A 21,609-nucleotide genomic window follows, 5' to 3' on the forward strand; every position below is an offset into this window, starting at 1 on the left:
CTATATAATGGAAATGCTTGTTCTATCTCATAAATTAAAAATAAAATAAATATATAAATTTTTCAAAGTGCAGTGCCTGACACATAGTAGGTGCTCTGTAAATGTTTATTCCCTTCTCTATTAAAATATGGTACTTTTTAGAATACTTATAAATAAAAAGATTTTCAAATTCTCTTGGCTCACCATGTATCTAACTGAGCCAGCATATCTTATAAAAAGGAGGTTTGAGAATCCTAGACATTGGGGAAGGGAAGCACTGAAAAAGGACTCATCTTTTTAAATTCTTCTACATAATAAAAAAGCATGGTACCAAGGACAGGGGCAAGAATATGGTTAAAGGGGAATTACTTGAATGGGAAAACATATTTGGGGGTCAATGAGTTCCTAGGAAAGGTCAATGAAAAGAATTATAAGTCAAATCCCACCACAACAAAAAAGACTACAATAATATCTGTACAAGAAAATTATTTCTGAGCCCTAGGCAGAGGGCTCCAAAGTCCAAACCAGAACTGAATACAACAAATCTCCAGAAACATGAGTGTATGTTCAGTCCTTTGAACTGTGACTGGATTTTACTCATATAAGGCTAGAATTTCATTTAATTTAGCCCTACAATTCTCTATATTCCTGACCTCCAGCAACCTCAGAGACATAATAACTCCTCCAATCGCCTAATTGATGGAGAAAAGAGAAAATTGCATAGCATGTAATAAGTACTACATAAATGTTAACTATTATTATCATCATTTTGTCATTATTTTGAAATTTTAATTTATTCCCTTTCTCCTTACATAAAAATTCTATATACTGCTTCATAAAAATTATCTCACATACTTTGGTGTATATATTAAAATATATGCATTTTGATTGTACATGTATAACTGATATCAGATTCCTTGCTATCTTGGGGAGAGGATAGGAAAGGAAAGGATGGAGAAAAATTTAGAACTCAAAATCTTAGAAAAATGAATGTTGAAAACTATCTTTAAGATTATAAAAAGGGAAAAGGGCCCACATGTTTGACACAGATCTCTTTGTAGTGTCAAGGAACTGGACATTGAATGGATGCCCATTGGTTCAGGAATGGCTGAACAATTTATGGGATATGAATGAATTGGAATATTATTGTTCTATAAGAAATGAACAGCAGGATGACTTTAGAGAGATCTGGAGAGACTTAATGAACTGATGCTAAGTAAAGGGAGTAGAACCAAGAGAACATTATGCACAGAAACAAGATTATGTGATGATCAATTCTGATGCATTTGGCTTTTTTCAACAATGAGGTGATTCAAACCAATGCCAATAGACTTGTAATGGAGACAAGTTATCTGTATCCAAATAAAGGATTGAGAGAACTGAATGTGGATCACAATATAGTATTTTCACCTTTTTTCTGTTGTTTGCTTGCTTTTTTTTCTTCTCATTTTTTTCCTTTTTGATCTGATTTTTCTTGTGCAGCATAATAAATGTGGAAATATGTTTAGAAAAAAATTATCTTTACATGTAATCTAAAAAAATACTATTAAGTGCAAAAAAGTATGTATTTGCAGCACAAAATGGATTTGAAGATATGAAAAGGGATAGGCCATCATTTTACTTCAGGAACTTACTATCTCACCCAACAAGCAGATGAGCTGATGCATTTTAACTGGTTTCCCCCTTCCTCACCTATTATTGTCTCTATCCATCTTCCATACCTCTACCAGACTGATTGTTCTGAAACAGAACATTCATTATGATACTTCTTTGCTCAAAAACCATGTGACATGGGTATTCCCACCCAATGTTATAACTCACACTGTTCTGCCAGCCTAGAATACCCTCTCTCATCCTCCCTGCACATATTTCATTCATTCTTATAACATATTTGTGAATTAATAATGACAATAAATAATAATCAATATCATTTTCTTTCATCTTCAAACAATCCTGAGAAGTAGTGATAATAATGATATTTCAGACAAGGAAACTGAGACAGACAGAAGGTAAGTGCCTTGTACAAGTATCTGAAGTCACAGTTGAATGCAGGCTTTCTTGATCCCAGGTCCAGACTGCTATTTACTGTACTATCTAGGGGCACCAAGTTCAGGAAGACACATTGTTTTCTCTCAACAATCTTTATAATATAACTGTCAGAAATAAACCAAACTCAAATAAATATAATCATAATCACTTAAGAACTCTGATCAGCACAAGAATCAGTCCTGATTGCAGATGATAATGAAGGATGCTGTCCACCTTGTGATACAAAGATGACAATTTAAATGGAGAAAGAAAAACACATTCTTTGGATGTGGCTGAAATAGAAATTCATTATTCTTGGCTATACTTATTTATTACAAGGATTTTATATTCTTTTTCCCCTTGTGGCAGTAAGAGAGATGTAGGAGGGAGAAAAAAATGAATAAAAATGAAAAAAATACCTTTTTTTTAACCATAATTCCAATCCTTAAAAAGCTCCCATTGCCTTACTGCCTTATCCAGATGATAAATTCCTGGGGGGAAGGCATTGCTCTTTGTTTCTCTACATCTTCCATATTATTTAAAAGCACAATGTTAAATATATGTTGGCATTCAAAGAACCTTCTTCTGATTGAATTGAAAGAAGGAAATAAGTATTTATTAAGTACTTACTGTGAGCCAAGTCCTATGCTGTGTTCTTTACAAATATTATCTCATTAAATCATGACAATCACCCTATACGGAGGTGCTATTAGTATCTCCAGTTTACAGAGGCAAACAGAAGGTGATTTGCCCAGATAATAAATGCTTAAAATTGGATTAAATCAGGCATTCCTGGCTCCAAGCCCAGTGATCTATCCACTGCCCCATCACTACTATCTTCAGGTTGCAACACTTCCAAAATGCCAAAATTATCATCAGTTGAAAGCAGGCACTCATTTATTGTTCATTTTTGTATCTCCAGTGTCTACAGGACATATAATAGATAAATTACATATGTTGCTGAATGATTGATTAGGGAGTTAGAAAACTGTTGTAAGATTCTCCTCTTATTGTCTCCAAAGTGGGGACCTTGGATCTCTGTACATGATCCCAAAGGGTAATCTATTAAAGTGGAAATATGATACCCATCTCACTCTCCCCAAGATAGCCAATCATGGGGCTTGTCTACAATTTAACTTCATCACCATCCCCCTTTCACCCATTATCCTATAAAAAAATCTCCAAATCTGTCCTCTACCACAAGCAGCCTCCCAGACTACATATATTCGTAATCTTTTTAGTTTGAGAGGAATAGACCCCCCTCACTTTGGTTAAAACTTCAGTGTGATCTACACACACCAACAGGGCTGTGAAAGCAAAATTCCACTCCTATCTCCTGTGCATCATATCCCGTAATCCTGGTCCCCTCATAACAGGTAGGTTATGGTTCTTAGATGAGTAAACTTTGGACTTCAGAAAGAATTCCATCTCCTCTTTTCATTTTGTTGGGACAAAGTGAGCTGCACAGGATTAGTAGACATAGGTGGGCTGCAATCTGCATTGCACATCTCCATTATTCTTCCCCACAAATCCACTCCTTTTCCAAACTTGCATCAAGGGCACTCTATCCTTTCATTCTGTTCAGTTCTCAATTTCTATGTCCCACTTTACTAAAACTGTTTTTTTTCCAAAGTTAACAATGATCAGATAAAAACACACAGGACCCAGAGCCAAGATTCTTGAGGAAAGCACAGTTTCCCAAAGCAACAGACTTACTTCCTGTCCAGTTCTATAACTGTAATTAAGCAGAGAAATCATTGGGGGGGAGAAAGGGGGTTCACCTACATCATCAGCTTGGACTGACCAACTGCCCAAAGAGACATGTAGACATAAGAGCTCTGGGAGTGGGAGCTCCCCTCAGACCACTGGTCTCTTCCAAACTGACCCTCACAGCCATTATTTGGGGAAGTTGCCCTCATAGAGAAGGGGGCAACCCTATTCACCAACTACTACTCACAGAACAGGCTGAAGAAGCAGATCATGATGAGGAAGAAGAATGAGCTGTAGAAGTCAAACCATCAAATCTCTTTGACCATCATCTCCCCTTAGAACCTAATGGAGAAGGCCTGGAGTCCTGAATCCAGAAGCCTTGGAAATAGCAATGCTTTTGGCCCAATGCCCTGACCCATAATCCCCTTGGAGGTACAACCTAGCAAATGCTCCTACAGGTGCAAAAACTATAGCTACCTAAAACCCACGAAAGAAAGTTCTTGCCACCAAAGTTCTTAGTACTATTAAATGGTTCAACACCAAAAAAACTGATATAATTTATCAATGAAAATAAAGAAAAGATGCTAACATCTGTTTTGCCTTTGTACCCTAAGGACCATGGAACTTTTCTATTTGACTTATAACTAAAACGTTGCACATGTTAATTATTCTGTTAGAAGGTTAGTTCTTTGGGGGAAGAAACTGATTTTTCTATTTGCACAAAGTGTTCATTAAATGCTTTATTCATCCATTCATCTCAAAAATGCCAAATCAGATGGTTTTTGCTCAAGCCTTATCCTTACTGACATTTATGAAATATCTGACACCTTCTCTTTCTAAATACTTGTTCTTCTTGGGCTAGCAAAAAACAATTTTAATATGTCATCTGTATAGATTCTCCTTCCTGTACTTTTTAAAAGCTTAGAGAGAGACTTTTTTAACCTGTTTTAAAAATCTTTCAAATGAGGTTTCAGTTGGTTTTCAACTCAATGTTAAATATATTTGTACATGTATGTATGTATATATGTATGTGTGTAAACATGATACCTTCCAATTAATTGCCAATAACAACTGACTGACATCAGGTAAAATGGACATTTACAAGCTAAATTTCAACAAAAATCTTTATATATTTGTGGGATAGCCCATCAGGATCTCTAGGAAAGTATTTTTTCAACTTTAACAAGTTTTAAAACTTGTTAATATCAAAATAAACTGAATTTAGAAACTGACCCTTGAATCTATATCATAAAATATTAGAACATTATTTCTAAAAATAATGAAGGATATTCAATCATACTCTGTTTACTAAAGTATCATCACTATTATTTAGTGATATTTTAGTAAATTTTCCTATTAAAAAGAAAATATTATTTTAAATGCATTATTTCATTTCTCTTCTATCCATTTTAATGTCTGTGTACATGTTTTATAATATCAATGATCATTCACATAGTAGTACATGTATATAACATAAATAAGTAAATATGTACATATTGGGACACATTCTCAAAATTTTTAGTAGGAGTAAAAATAGTTTGGAGACCCCTAACACAGTCAAGCAAGAGAGATAAATATGACAATTAACAAAGGGGCTTTGTCATTATTTGTATTTGCTACAGTTAGCAAACTTTTGCTAACTTATCTTTTGGAAACCTGAGTTTAAAGAGGGGGGAAGGCCACTAGTTTTTGTAGCAGCTGATTTACTTTTGGCATAAAACAACATAGTAACTGATAGAAAAAAGTTAATGATTCTAACAATCAAGGAGCAAATATTCTTGTAGCAATCAGTTACCAGACAATCAACAAGCATTTATTAAGTGCCTACCATATTCCAAAGCACTGTGTTAAGAGTTGGAGATAAGAACAATGATGGCAACAACTATGGGGATAATAATAATGATAGTAATGATAACAACAATAACAATATTAATAGAATTTATATAGTAGTTTAAGGTTTGCAAATCACGTCACGTTATTTCATTTAATCTTCACAACAACACTGGGAGGTAGATATTATTATTGTTCCCCATTTTATGGATAGGAACTGAGGCATGTCTTTTAAGTGACATACTCAGAATCACACACAATATCTGAGATAGAATTTAAAAGCAGGTCTTCCTTCCTAACTTGAAATCCAGTGTTCTACCTACCTAATTCTCATGAAAGGAAAGCAAAACAAAACAAACAAAAACCAGTTCTTGTTTCCAAGAAGCTCACAGTCTAATAGGGGACACAGAATCCAAACAATTATAACAAAATAAGATATATACAGTATAAAATGGAAATAATCAATAGAAGAAATGGATTAATATTCAGGAAATTTGAAGAAATGCATAGTGAACTTTCCTGAAGAAAGATATCACCTTAGATGTGAAATTTTGCCTTATAGCTTTCCCAACAGGCAGTACTCTTCCTCTCAAATTATCTTGTATTTACTTGCATTTATTCCATTTCTATTTTATCCTATACATATTTAACAAAGGTACTTATTTGTCCTCCATATTAGAAAACAAGGTCCCTGCATATAGAAATTGCAATAATCTTTGTGCTTCTAAATCTAGTGGCCAATGTGGATGCTCCATATATCCTTGCTGATAAATATGTGTTGCCATTATTGTTATTTAAATGGAGTAGACAGCTTAATCTTCTCTCAGAAGGATCAGAATGTTGTTGGCGGATAAGTAAGAAAGACGGGCTCTCCTGACCTAGAGCAGCGATGGATTCTCCCAGCTCCCATAAGTAAGACTTTGACTCACCCACACAGTAGCCCACAAGGTTCAGGTACTGTTCTTCTTTACAGCTGGTCCTGCAAGTTCCACTCACAAGAAGAGCATGGGGATGGCAAGTGATGCAGTCAGAATCTGTAGGACCCCGGCATTGTCTACATGAAGGATGGCACACTTGGAGAAGGGAAAATTCCAAGGTTAATGTTGGTATTATGCAAATGAAAGAAACACCATTACTAGACAAGTCAAAAACACCCTTAAGCATATTTAATAACAGTGATGGCGGCATATTCTCTGACCACTTAAAGACTTCTGAGCTTGGACAAGCAAGAATCATGTTGGATCCACTCACTGGATTATTTCTCATTCCTCATATTCATGAGGCTGTTCTCCTCCAAACAGAATATTAAAGCAAAAAGATATAGCTAAATTGCTCAGCATTCAATCAATCAATCAAAAATATTTATTGCTGGGATAACATATGCAATAAATGAAACTATCCTTACTTCCAGGAAGCTTACATTTTAACCAAGGAGACAATAATATTATAATTAAATATAAACTGAATAAATCTAAAGTAATTAATTACAAAGCAATTGGGGGGGTACTACCACTTGAGGGGATATGAAATAGCGCTTCTTAGACTGAGGCCCTTAAACCACTTAGGGGTCCAATAATAGATTCCAGGGTATCCAAGAATGGGAAAAAATGCAATGTGGGGGAAATATGTCCTTATTTTCACAAACCCTTAAGTTAATATTCCATTAATTATTTAGAAACATTATTCTGAGAAACCCAAAGATTTCACCAAATCACCAAAGGAATCTGTGACACCAAAATAGGCTAAGAACCCCTGCCACAGAAGATGGCCCTTGAGCTGCATTTCAGCACTTACATGCTCATCTTGTGGATAAAGAAACTTGGCTAGATTTATATCATTTCCATACTATTCTCAAGGAGATAGAGCAAGCAGTCAGCAGACCAATCTGTCCCTTCACCATCTTCATAAGCCAAGTTCTATGATCTACCCATAACATACCCTGTGCCTGAGAAAACATTGCCAAAAGAGGCAAGCAACAAAGACAGTCATATATAAGTGGGGAATTACACAAGAGACATTCTTAAACATTATTTATATAATATACTTTTTTAAATGCAAGAAAATTTTATTCTCTGTGACAGAAAATCAGAAACAGCAGCAGGCTAGGAAATAATAAAAACTTTTTTTCTGATCAAGTGTCTATGATACTTATAAGCCCAAATTTGCCCCATTGTATCAGAATCCATAGTTCCTCTTGTTAGATGTCTAAATTTCAGGCATTTGGACATGCATCATCAAATGACTCTGTGTGTGTGTGTGTGTGTATGAGAGAGAGAGAGAGAGAGAGAGAGAGAGAGAGAGAGAGAGAGAGAAAGAGAGATCAAATGCATGTAATATATATATATGACCAAATATATGTACATATATGATCAAATGTATGTAAAATAGATATGACCAAATAGATATAATATATGACCAAATGCATATAAAATATTATATATATAAAACAAAACATATGTAAAATACTCTTTGAACCTTAAAGTATCATATAAATATTAGCCATTGTTGTTGCTCTTATTACTACCTCTATTCTTATTTCCTGTGGATTTCTGGGTATCTCAATAATCATTTTCCTCCATTCAACGCAGTCTCTATAGTATGTAATTTTAGGGGATAAACACAGGCAGTCTTCCTCATCCTTTTCAGTTTCAAGCTGTACTGATTGGATTGGCAATTCCACATTCTTCCTGAGACCCAAACCATCTCTGGCTTGGAATTTATCAAATTTATATTGTACAAGATCCAGAAATCCACCTTCTTGGCCCAGATGCTGTTTTGTTAGAAGATAGTTAAGAAGACAGAGTATGGGGGCAGTGGACTCTAGGATTATACTAAGAGGAGAAACCCAGAAGTAGGATCCAGAAGATAGATCCATCCCCAAATATTCCAAATAAGATTTATCTGGAGTGTATGTTGGGGACTCTCCCTTTGTGAATCAGAAGCATCTATGTGTAAAAATGATATTACTACTCAATTTTCTCTGTCATTTACTTTACCATTCTGTACTGATTTCATACTTTCTCTGTTAATTTTATTAGTTCCTACCTAAGTTAAGATGAGTTCTTAAGTTATATTTCTGATTATTACTCCAAATGCATCTGAAGGTACAACTGAGTCATTTAATCCTTATATTTAGGAAGCACAAATACCTTGTCCTAACTCTGACAGAAACTAGAAAGGGCAAAAGATGCTACTTTTTTATGAGACTCACAAACCAACTCACATAAAGCAGTACAAAAAAAGCTTCTTCCATCTACCACCCCACATTGGTAGCTAAATCTGAAATTCAATTCCTCCAACAAAATGTATGAGATCATTTATCTTTCCCTTCACTTGACATACACCAAGTTGATGAGACAGTCTGTATTTTTTTAAGAAAATTCACCTTAGGGTGTGAGCAATAACAAAAGGGGGACAGCGATGCCTAAAAGGAGAATGCATCTGCAGGAGTACCTCCTGCTGCCAAGGTAGACAGCAGGTACTGAACTCACGGGAGAAAATGGGAGGATCTCTTAGCCAAGGGCAGAGGAGGTCTAAGTAAGTCTGACACTGAGGGGGAAGTGGAAGGGAAGAATGAAACACTGAGTAGAATGGGTCTTTTGGCTGGTAGGTAGCTTGTGGAAAGCAAAAGCAGTGATTTCAGGTAAACTCAATTGCTTCTCCTCTGGGCAAGGAGCCAAGAGAAGTACAGCAAGGCAAGAAAAGCAAATGGAACACTGATTAAAAAGCTAGCAACAGTAACAACCATCACTCACTCTGCATTCCTGAGAATGGAACTTGGAAGTGGCTAATCTACCAGATACCAGTCTTCCCAGGATGAACTTTACAATCTGTTTCCTCCCCTTTACTAGGGATCTCAGAAGTGATCCATGGTACCATCTGCCAGGATTCGTGTGGGTGGGGAGAAGATGGATATCACAAAAACTTGTGCTAGAAGCATCCTGACTTCGGTTTCAAACAAAATTTAATTACAACAGAGAGAAACCAAACAAACTTTGGGGGGGGGGGAAATAACCAAAGACTGATAGTTTTGAACATATATAAAAATTTAGAAACAGAAGGGTTATAGTTTTCCCCTGCTAAGCCTACATAAAGATGAAATAATCCACCTGGAAATAAACATCTTTTTAAAAGCTTTGGTTAAAAATGTTTTGTAAGAAAAGTTCTAGAGGGAAATAATACTCAGATTATATTTAATAGGATAAAACAACATTTCACAAATCACTGTGGACCAGGATCACTTTGGGGCATGAAATATATTGGTGGAAACTACAAATGCTGGTCTAAAAAGCCTGGGAGCATATAACATATCTATTAAATGGAAAATGAGAGTTGGGGAGACACTGGAGCAAAAAGGAAGAAAGTAAGGTTATTTCCCTTTGGATACTTTGCTGTATATAATACTTTCATAATCTTATAAGAGTGGGAAAATGTCATTAGCATCCATATTTTTTCACAATACTCATTCATATCACATGGAACTCTAGGGTTTTGAGGAACACAGATTTGTAAATAAAACTTAAAAACCAAGATATGTAAACTGCTAAGACACAAAAAATCAAATTTTCACCACCAGATCAAATATTGCTATATAATTTGCAGAATCGCAAAGGTGAAAGAGATTATCTATTCTTACCAAGGTCTACTACTAAATATTTTATTATCAGCACTCCAAATATTAAAGGGGAATGCCAGAGGAAACTTAGCAGGATATACTTCTAAGTATATTATATCACATAATATCATATATCATATAAAATTATGTTTATTATGCTATATCACATCATATACTATGTTATGTTATAATATAATATAGTATATATTACTTTATAAATTTTCCAGATCACTTTCTTATATCTAAACAATCAACAAAACAAAAATCTAATTTGTGGCATTTGCTGATTTCTGAGGATATTTTGGCTGACATTGTAAATACTCACAATGAAAATTTAACAATCAACTCTCATGAGCTGGTACAAACTGGCTCCTGCTCACTCCTTGTTCCAAACCATGCCTGAACAAGAATTTCCCTGTCCCCTCTGCCAGAACACACCCAATAAGTCATCACTCAGTTTTCACTTGAAAACCCTCCAATAAGGCAAAGTACAGTATCTCCCAAGCTATCCTTTGGATAGCTCTTATGTATCTAACATCAAACCTATAATTGCCTCTGCAAATTCTACCTAGTTCTATACTCTGGAGACAAAAAAGTTGAGTGTTATCTCTTTGTGAAAATTATTGTAGAACTTGAAGACAAGTGATCCTGTCACCCCTGAGTCATCTCTTATTTGAAAGAAACATTCCCAATTCCTTCAACAAGTCCTCATGGGACATGAACTCAAAACCCTTCACCATGTTAGTCGCCTGCTTCTGGAACTTTATAGCTCATGAGCATCTTTCCTGAAATGTGATCACAGGAACTGAATGCAATGGTTCAATTCTAGTCTAAGCACAAAAAAATACAGTCAGACTTCCCCTGCTTAGTCCACTGGGACTCCTAATGCCTGCAAAGGTCATGTTAGTTTTAAGTCTCATAATGAACTTGTGGTTCACTAAAACTACCAGATCCTCTTCAAATTAACAATCACCCACCTGACCTTGCATTTTAACCCAAGAATAAGGCTTCCCATGTACATTTATTGTATTTCATCTTCTTCAATGCTCCAACTAGTTATGATCTCTGGTATCTATTTATCCCATATACCAAAGTGTTAGCTTTGCATCCTCTGAAGATATCCTAGTCATCAATTAAGACTCTCTAGAACCAGGTTTAACCTCAATGAATTCCTAGTAAGAAGATGCCTTCCAACCCCTGCATGAGCTGTTCCTATTTCTGTTCTTCCTGCCTCAGCAACCACAAGATGCTCCCATTTTTGTACTCAAGAAGTCATGACTTGCAAACAGCTTACACTTCTTATCTATTTGGAACAGAATATAAAAAACCTGGGATGCTGAAATCAATGTGGATAGGGTTGGAAAATCGTCTCCCAACCACCCAGCTGTCTAATAAAAGGCACTGAGCAACCTGACCCCTTGACCAGAATGGGCTTCTGATTCTACCACAGTGTCAAAGAGCACAGGGCTATGCAGAGACTCCTGGAGCACTTCATCCTAGACTAATACCAAAGTCATCATAGCTCCCTAATTCTAAAATCACTTTCTCATCATATCTAATTCACATATTTCTCTCTTTTCCACAGCACTGATAAGTAAGCTCCTTAAGAATAAGGATACTTTTCCCTTGTATCCCCAGTTCTTAACACAGTGCTTGACACATAACAAGCATTTTTAAAAATGTATATTAATGTTTGTAACAGGATTTAGGTTTTTTGCTTTCTTAAGGGGGAGATAATATGACCTTGAAAACAAAATAAAATGAAATTTTTAAAAAGCATCCAAACTAAATTGAAAGCCTTTCAAAGTCCTTCTTAAAAATCTAGATAGACTTTATCATACATTTCTCAGATCTACCTGTTTCTACCCTATCTACAATGAAATAGTGTCATAAAAGGAAGTAAGGTTAATCCGACGTGACCAGTCATTCATAAAGCCAGACTACTTTCTAGTCACCTCTATCTCCTTTTTCTAGTTATTTTTAACCATTCATTTAACCTTCTGATATAATGTACCTCCCCAATATCTTCTGGTGTGGATGTGTTGGTATGAGGAGGTATGGGGAAAGGGATGTGTGTATTGTAGCCCAATACCTTGTGCTATATGTGATATACCAGCCTCCAGTATCTGCTGGAATACATAATATACCAGTCTCTAATACCTTCAGACATATGTACCAGCCTCCAATATCTTCTGGTATATATAATATATCAGGCCCCAATACCTTCTGCCATATGTGATATGACAGCCCTCAATACCTTCTGGTTCATATAATATACCTGTCTCTAATACCTTCAGACATATGTAATATACCAAATTCCAATACCTTCTCATTCATATATATATCGGTCTCTAAAGCTTCAGGCATATGTAATATATCAGCCTCTATACCTTCTGGTATAATCTACCATTCCCAAATAGCCTCTGAAATTTTTCTGGAAATCCCTCAAGCCCAACAAAGCTGTTTTTAAATTTTCTGTTCTCTTACTTCTTTTTAAATTGGCCATTTGATCTTCCTCCCATTCTGTGACTTGGCTGAAGCAACTAGGTAACACGATGGCTAGCAAGTGTTAACAAGTCCTAAGTTCAAATACAGTCTCTGTTGTGTGACTCTTAAACACTTAATTTAGGTCTGTTCCAATTTTACCATATGTAATTTGGGGGTGATAATGGAATCTACCTCCCAGAGTTGTTAAGATAACATTTGTAAAATATTTAGTAAAGTGACATATGGTAGCACCATGTAAATGTTTATTTCTTTGCTGGTGGTACTTTGATCATTCTTTATAATCTGCTAAAGCAGAAGTAAGAAACCTATGGCCCAAATATACTCCTGAGCACAGCCTGAGCCAGAATAAAACGTAATTCCTACCAGAATTTAGTGTGTTGGTATATTAATTTTTTTTAATGTTTAAGCATTGCTTTTTTTTCTTTTTTTCTATTTTGATCTGATTTTTCTTGTGCAGCATGATAAATGTGGAAATATGTTTAGAAGAATTGCATATGTTTAACCTATATTGGATTACTTGCCATTTGGGGAGGGGGATGTGAGGAGAAAGAAGGGAGAAAATTTGGAACACAAGGTTTTGCAAGGGTGAATGTTGAAAACTATTTTTGCATGTATTCTGAAAATAAAAACATATAATTTTTAAAATTTTAATGTTTAAGCACATGTTATTTTCTAAGTCACTATGGGACCACAGAGATCCTTGAGTATAGTTTAATAAGCCTCATTTTTATTGGAGTAGAACACCCCCTGTTCTAAAGCAAATCCATTTAGCAGTTCTCTTACTACCCCTAGGCTAGATGTCTCAGACTTATCAAGGGCAGCTACTGTTGATATTCACTTACTATGTATCTCCTTACATTTCATGGGTATTTATTCCCTATTTGATTTGCTCCTTCTAATGCAAGGATCATTCTCCTTAAAACATAATAAATCAAAAGCAGAAGAAAGACTAAAAATGGCAGAAGTCTATCCTCTCTATCTGACATTAATATTCTGTAGATCCTTAACAATCTTGTCCTTTTTCTGATCAACCTCTTTTTCTTAATAACGATTTTTTAGATATTCCTCTCTAAGTTTTCTTTGCCAAGTTTGACCCATCAGCATTATTGACAGTATTCTTTTAAATGGGCACCAGGATAAATCAAATTGCTTACAATGCAGTGGAACTTGAGGAAAGAGGAAAAGGGAAGACATGGACATAAAAGACCATGATATCAGAAAAAGTGTGATAAGGGCAAAAATGATACTTAAGCAAAGAATCTTCAGGAGAAAAAGATCACTTTCAGCTATAGGGAAGGAAGAATTCATGGAGGATCTATTCTTAAAGGGTTATTCCATGCTTTTCCATTCATCCTGTTATTTCTATTTTATGTATATATCCTTTAAAATCCAATTAGATGGCTAAGTATTCTGTTCCATATCAGTCATAAACCATGAATGAGGCTGAGGACTTTGTGCAGCTCGGTTTGATTTAAATCCAATTTATGCATAAGCCAATTCACATCACTTTCATGACATCATTGGTCCTCTTTGAGAACAAAGGATGAACAACAACCATACCATTCTCCTTAGACAATATTTCCCTTTTCTTCCTTGTTGGAGGAAAATAAATGTTGTTCTTGTGTCCTCAGAATTTCATTCTTGGAGTTCCTATCCTTTTTTTTTAACCTAACTTCTACAGGAACTTAGATCATGGGATTCTTCCTCTATACTCCTGGAAATGAGCTTGCTCAAAAATGGGGGAAGGACCAGACTTCTTAGTTTTTTCCTCTTCTAACAAAAATTCAAAAGCAGGGTAGTCATTCCCCTACAAGATCCCCATCATTTCTACTCCAGCAATCAACGTTTCCAGTTCAACAAAAATCAACCTCAGAAAAATAATTGCTTCATGTTGCTTCTTCTACTTTTTGAAGGATGAAATAATCATTAAGGCAACTTAAACTATATCTGCTCTCCTTTTGTGAAATCAGCAGATGTCTGGATACCTGAAGCCTAATTCCATTATATATGATGTCACTATTTCAGGTTTGAGATCTATTTCTCATAATTCTTATCCATTTCTTCTTTTTTTTTCCAGACAGTCTAGAATATGCTTTTATGACAATAACAAAAATCTTTTGTTTATTGATCTTTATCCCATGACTCTCTAACATATTTTCCCCCTCCAGTTTTTGGATTTTCTCACATGAACATGTATTCTTCATATGTAATGTTATCCTGATTCCTGTGAATAAATTATATCCTTCCAAAATCATATTCCTGTCATGAGTCTCAGTGATACCTGATAGAATGTATTTGCCTGCTTGTGTTAGACTCTCTAATTCATCTTGTTTGTTAACTGTACTATGTTGTTTTTTATCATTTTATTATTATTTTAACTAAGCAAGCATTTTTTGGTTCTCTGTCCCATTCTATTTTGTGCATCTTTGTGGGGAGAGTCAAAGTCACAGGTTTTATTACTTAAAATCAGATTTAAAGAACATTTGATCTTGTTTCTTGTGAGCTTCAGGTTATCTTTACTGGTACAAGATTACAGCATCTGAAATTTAAAGTTAGAAGCCAACCTTCTTATTTATATGTAAGGAAGTTGAGACACAAAGGTTATATGACTTGTCCAAGATCACACAGCTGGAGGCTGTCAGTATTTGAAACTATGTCTTCTTGAATGTAAGTTTCACATGTTTTTCACTATCATGTTCTCTCTCTATATTTCATTTTCCTACAGTGTAGCTACTCATTCTCTCCAGAGTATGGTTATTATCCACTAGTAGTTATATCTTTCTCCCTTCTTTTTCGATTTAAAGACCTTTGGATTATTTTTGTAGGATTCTAGGTAATTACCAGTCCTTGTAATATGTATCCTGTTCAAGGCTAAGAGCCTTTAATTCCTATATGTTAACCATGCATCAGAAATCCATCTCCATCTTCTTGACTACCTTGTTCATCTTCCAAATTGATCTTTCTCATGTAACACCCTTGTCTTTGTTAGGCAGAAAAAATTAAGATGCTACCCTGTGTCCCTCAGGCTGTAATATGTTGGTAAATGCTTAATAAGCAGCTTTCTAGGAGGGAAAATTCACATTTATGCAGGGCACAGTTTTAAAAAGTATAATCTGCATTATTATCATTTTCTCCATCGCTTCCTTAAATCTAAAACAAATTAAGTTATTTCACAGGGTTCTTGGTATCCAAGGTGTAAATGCTCTCACACACTGAAAAATTAACAAGTGGATCTTAAAAACCAATTGGAGCTAACTCTTAGACACCTTTGCCTTAAGGTCTTGAGTTTCTTGCCCAGGATTTCACAACTTTTAGCAATGCTTTCTAGGTTCCTTCTGGCAATAACATTCGGGCTCACATGAATCACCAAAAGTAGGTATTAATCATCTAGTTTGACAAGCCTTGGTAGGTTCAGTGGGTAACAGAAGAAATAATTTACCTTACTTACCCTCAGTAGGAATTAACAATCACTGCTATGAACCTCTTCTGCCTCTGACCCTTCCTGGGTGATTGCTCATCTGAGAGAAGCTATCAATATACCTCATTCCTCAGACAGCAAGGAGCTGCTTCCCTTCAGGGCACATGACTCTATCTTCTTCAAAAACAGCTTCATTTTTGTTTCTTAGCTACAAGTATTCACCACTTCTATTTTTCCCTTTGTTCACAGGGTAACCTTCTTCTATCTTCCAACCTCCCAACACATAGTAGTTACTCCTTGGCCCACTGGAATCATTTTTCTTCTTATTTTTCACATTGAGCTTTTTTCTATTATTAAGTAATTTAATATTTCATTCTTTCTTATAGGTCTCTCATCTCATGAGGGATTAACACCTAGAAAAATCATATCCAACTTCCTTTCCTGTTTCTTTGTCAATTAGCAAGCAAGAACACATATTTTTCTCTAAACCAAAAAACATGGGACATATGAACTTGTTTTTTTCGGTTATCTTAATAATTATTTCAATATAATTGGTTTCCTTAAAAATCTATGTATTTTATTTTATACATTTAAAAACATAAAAAAATCTATTCTGAAAAAGGATAAATAACATAAAAAAATAAAGAATCCCTTCCCCTAAACCCTTAATTTTGCCCAACTCCCCACCTTCCCATCCTTAGAACATTCCTTCATTTTCTCTCCTCCTCTTCACTCCATATTTCCCTTGAGTTGCCAAAGTTCAATGACTCTAATTTCCTTTTTCATTTTAAAAGATTTGCTATAAACAATACCAAGCATCAATATAATCAGTTAGATTTGCACTATGCGAATTATTCCCTGTCTTTATTTACACAGGCAGGATCATGGTTCTGGCCCTTATCACCTCCCAGCTGAACTTTTGTAAAAACTATCTTAATTATTCTCCCTGCCTTGAGCTTGTTCTCTAGTTCAAGCATCACTCACCCAATAAAATTAACTTCTTAAAACATAGCTCTCTATGAAACTCAAAAATATTCTATGGTTACCTATTGTTTAAAACCTTACATTTAAGGTGCTCCAAAATCTGACTCCCATCTTTCCAATTACATTTGTCGTTACTCTTGTTCAGATATTATATGCTCCAGCAAACTAGCATTAGCTTTTCCCTAAAACTGGTATTAAAATTCTATCTCCCTGAATTTACCCAATTCCTTAGGCTTAAAATATGCTCTCTCCCTCAGTCCAATTTCTAGACCCTGTTTCCTTCAAGATTGTCTTCAGGGGCTCCCTCTCATTTGATGCTTTTGCAGGGCCCTCTAGCTAATATTGTTCGTTCCCTTTCCAATGCCTAATTTGAATACATATGGACTATTTGTGCTCAATCAGAAGTTGAATCTTCTGACCTTGTACTGATCTAGTCAGACACAGTCAGACATACTGTACTTTGCCCCCAAGATAGCAATGCCATTTTGATCCTTTTCAAGAACGAAGGACCACAACCAAAATACTTGTCGAACATATTGGATCTTCTCCCTCCAGTCCTTACCATATATAAGCATTATAAAAGCAGGATATATTTCCCTGTTGTCTTTATAGCACAATATTCTTGCAGAGTACCTTATATATAGTAAATGTATAATCAATGCATATTAGATTGAATGTCTGCACATGTACAAATTTTCATCCTGTCAAAACATTTGCTGAACTCTTTGCAAAATAAGGAAAGGGGGCATTAGAGAAGTGTTTCCAAAGTGAATAAATGTCCATACCCTTTCACCCATCCATCCTACTACCAGGCAAAAAAGTTAAAGATAGAAAGTACAGTTCAAAATTTTCACAGCATCATTTTTGAGTATCAAAGAACTAGAAGCAAAAGGAGGTACCTATCAACTGAGTCATAATGGGAAAAAAAAGATAGCAAGTGAATGGAATAGAAAAATGTCACGTCATACAAATAAAAGAATGTGAAGAATTCACAGCAATACTTACTAGAGCAGTTACCCTTCTGGTTGAAAGATCCATGTGGGCAGTGGGGGAAGCATCGGCCATCAAAGAGCACCTGAGATGATTTACAGGATGTGCAATTGTCTGGGCTCTTCCCTTGGCATGCCAAACAGGAATCATGACAAGCTGGAGAAACACAAAGCAAGAGTTGGTGATTAACAAGGAAAGAGAAATAAAAAATATATAGCTTTTACTCTTCTGAAGTGAAATAACTTAAATCAGCCTCTTTCTCATAGCACCTCTGTCTCTCTTCCTACTTCAACATTTGAATAGCAAATCTTACTGATTTTGCCTCCACAGTTTTTCCCATATCTTATCTCCTTCAATTTAATCATATAGCCAAAAGCTAAGGTCCTCTTCACTTTCACTTTGTCTACTTGAATAGTCCCCAATTGTTCTCCTTTCCTCTCCAATTCATTCCTCCAGAGAAATTAAAATATATTACAAAGTGGGTATCTGTAGAACATGAGTTACATATAGAATAAATATTAAAAAAAGTATTTATAATTAAAATGGTGAAATAGTTACATATATATCTATATTTATATAACAATATAGATAGTTATAGATAGATAGATAGAGAGATAGAGAGAGAGAGATATAGATAATGGTCATGGTGTCTCCAAAATATACTCTTGCAAAGATCTAAAAAAAAAGTATTGTATAAAATACAGGTGACAAAATGCCAAACAACTCAACAGTAAGTACTTCTAGCCAGCCCCAGACTACACCAAAAGATCTTGTAAGGAGCAAATGAAGTTTCCCATCTGGGAAATCAATGGGAGCTCAGGTAAGCAGGTCTGAAACCAGCCAGCAGACAGAATACCCGCCAGCACACTATGACTAAACACTTCATCCAAGAATATGGAAGAAAACAAATCCCAGCACTAGCACAAAGTCTCAAACTAGAAATTATGGCTAAAGATGAGAAGAAAATATAAAATGCCATTAAGAAATCGTATGGGTTAAGAGACACTCAAAGTCAAGCCAGAAGAAATATATAACTCCACAAACACTAGAATAGGAGATAGGGGAAGGGAAGGGATGGATAGGTCATGAGGGATACAAAAATACTAGGAAGAAATAAGCAAAAGGTAAAAGTGAAAAAAGAATGCTGAAGAAAAAATGGAAGAAAAATTAAAAGGATAGGTTTAATTTGCAAAATATATAAGAAACTGACTGGAATTTATGAGAAAAAAAGCCATTCTCCAAGTGAAAATGGATTAAGGATAAGAATAAATCATTTTCAAGAGAAGAAATCAAGGTTCTGTATATGAAAATATGCTTCAAATCACTACTAATTAGAGAAATACAAATTAGGGTAATTCTGAGGTTCTAACTGATACATTCAGAATAGTAAAGATGATTTTTAAAAGGAAAATGATAAATGTTGAGGGAGTGGTAGAAAAATGGGAACTTTGATGCATTGTTCATGGATCTATGAATGAGAACAACAATTTTTTGGGGTGGAGGGAGAAATGGAATTATACACAAATGATGAACTCTGTGAAAAACAGAATGGAGCAAAAAAAAGCATTCAGTGAGCCCAAAAAAGATTTAGAAGTGTTAAAACATAACCAAAAGATTGAAAAAAATATAAGAAAATATAAGGTATCTCTTACCAAAAACAGATTGAAGAGAGAGAACTTAAAAAACACTGATCATTCTAAAAACTATGACCAAACAATAATGTTTTTTCTAGCACTTCTGAGTTTGTAAAATGCTTTACCCATATTGTCTTATTTGATTCTCACAACAATTTTACAAGATATTATCATCATCCCCATTTTACACTTAGAGAAACTGAAGCTGATTATTTGTCAAGTGTCACCCAACTATTAAGTATCTGAAACTGGATTTAAACTCTTAAATCCATCACTCTAACCACTATGGCACTTAGTTGTCTAAACCAAAAAAAATCTAGATATTATATTTTAAGACAGCTTGGAATAAAACTGGTCAAATATATCAGAATCTGAGGATAAAATTAAAATGGGAAGAATATACCTTCCAAAAGAAACTTTTAATTTAATTTTTTTTAAACATCCAGAAATGGCAGGCAGAATCCAATGCTTCCACATCAAAGGAAAAAAAGTACTATAAACAACCAAAAAAAGCTTTCAAATACCATGGAGTCACAATCTGGACAAAATAAAACTTAGCAGCAACTACTATATAATACAGAAAAGAAAATCTTTTAAAAGGCAAAGGCTTACAACCATAAATAACTCTGCAAGACAGAGCATAATCCTATAGAGAAAGAAACACAGGACTCCAATAGAATAAAGGACTTTCAAAGATTGCTAATGAAAATGCCAGAGCTCAGTAGGAACTCTGAAATGTAAACAAAGGAATCAAGAAAAACCTAGAAAGATAAATACATTTGAGCTAATGGAAAGAACAGAAGGGTGAAGAAATGTTTACCTTCTGAAAGAAAAGAAAAGGCAAGTGGCTATTTAGAACTCCACTGTCTTTGATTACATAAAATCAAGTTTTTGCACATAAAAAACCCCAAAGCAGACATAGCTTTTAAGGAAAAAAGCAAGAAACTGGGGTGGAAAATGCAGCAAGTATCTCTGAGAATGGTCTCATTTCTCAAATATATAGAGAATTGAACCAAATGTATATGTTTTTTAAAGCACCTATTGTTCAAGGATAAATAGCCAAAAGATAACGAACAAGAAGTTTTCAGAAGAAGTAAAACTATCAACAGTCACATAAAAATGCTCTAAATTATCAAGAAATGCTCATTTCTAAGAGAAATACTAATTGAAACAACTCTGAGGTACCACTTAATGACCATAAGATTGGCTAACCCCGACAAAAGGAAATGTTGGAAGGGATGTTAAACACACTAATATACTGTTGTTAGAGCTAAGAACTAGTTCAACTATTCTGAAGAACAATTTGGAATTATAACAAAAAGGCTATAAAACCGTTTTTGCAAAACCACTACAAAGTCTATCTGATAAAGAGATTTAAAAAAAAAATTTTTTAAGGACCTATATGCAGGAAAATATTTATAGCAGAAAAGCTGATTCACAAAAAAAAAAAGTTTAAATGAGTACAGGAACAGAATTTATTAAGTCTTAGACAATTTTTTTTAAATGCTTAGAGTAGCAAACCTAATTTCACACAAGGCAAAAATAAAACTACACACAAAGTTTTAAAAGATAAGCAAGAGATCTGTGAGCTGTTTAAAAGTACCATGGACAGTGAATCGATGTAAAGGAAAAGAAGGAAATAAACATTTATATAACTTCTACTACAAACCAAGCATTGTGCTAAGCATTTAAAAAATATTACCTCATTTGATCCTCACACAATAACTTTGTGAAGTAGATACTGTTATTATCCCTATTTTACAGATGAGAAAACTGAGGCAGACAGAGATTATATAGCCCATACATTATGTTGTCTAGGGTCACATAACTAGGAAATTTGATTTGAGTCCTGAGTCCAGGCCAAAAAAAAAAAAAAAACTAATCAAATTGAAGGGAGAAACTGACAACAAAAC

The 21,609-nt window shown here is 34.8% G+C and overlaps 1 protein-coding gene across 1 annotated transcript in view; it reads right to left on the bottom strand.

Annotated features, from left to right (window-relative positions):
• Positions 1 to 21,609, bottom strand: part of FRAS1 (Fraser extracellular matrix complex subunit 1) — a 360,951-nt gene that overhangs the window by 233,483 nt on the left and 105,859 nt on the right. Inside the window, exons 17-18 of the mRNA XM_051966720.1 lie at positions 18,078 to 18,218; positions 6,477 to 6,620 (exon numbers count right to left, since the gene is read on the bottom strand). Coding sequence (XP_051822680.1) covers positions 6,477 to 6,620; positions 18,078 to 18,218 — 285 coding nt within the window. The remainder of the gene's footprint in view (positions 1 to 6,476; positions 6,621 to 18,077; positions 18,219 to 21,609) is intronic.

This window comes from Antechinus flavipes, chromosome 6, assembly GCF_016432865.1.
Source record: "Antechinus flavipes isolate AdamAnt ecotype Samford, QLD, Australia chromosome 6, AdamAnt_v2, whole genome shotgun sequence".
In the NCBI taxonomy this organism is placed as follows: Eukaryota; Metazoa; Chordata; class Mammalia; order Dasyuromorphia; family Dasyuridae; genus Antechinus; species Antechinus flavipes.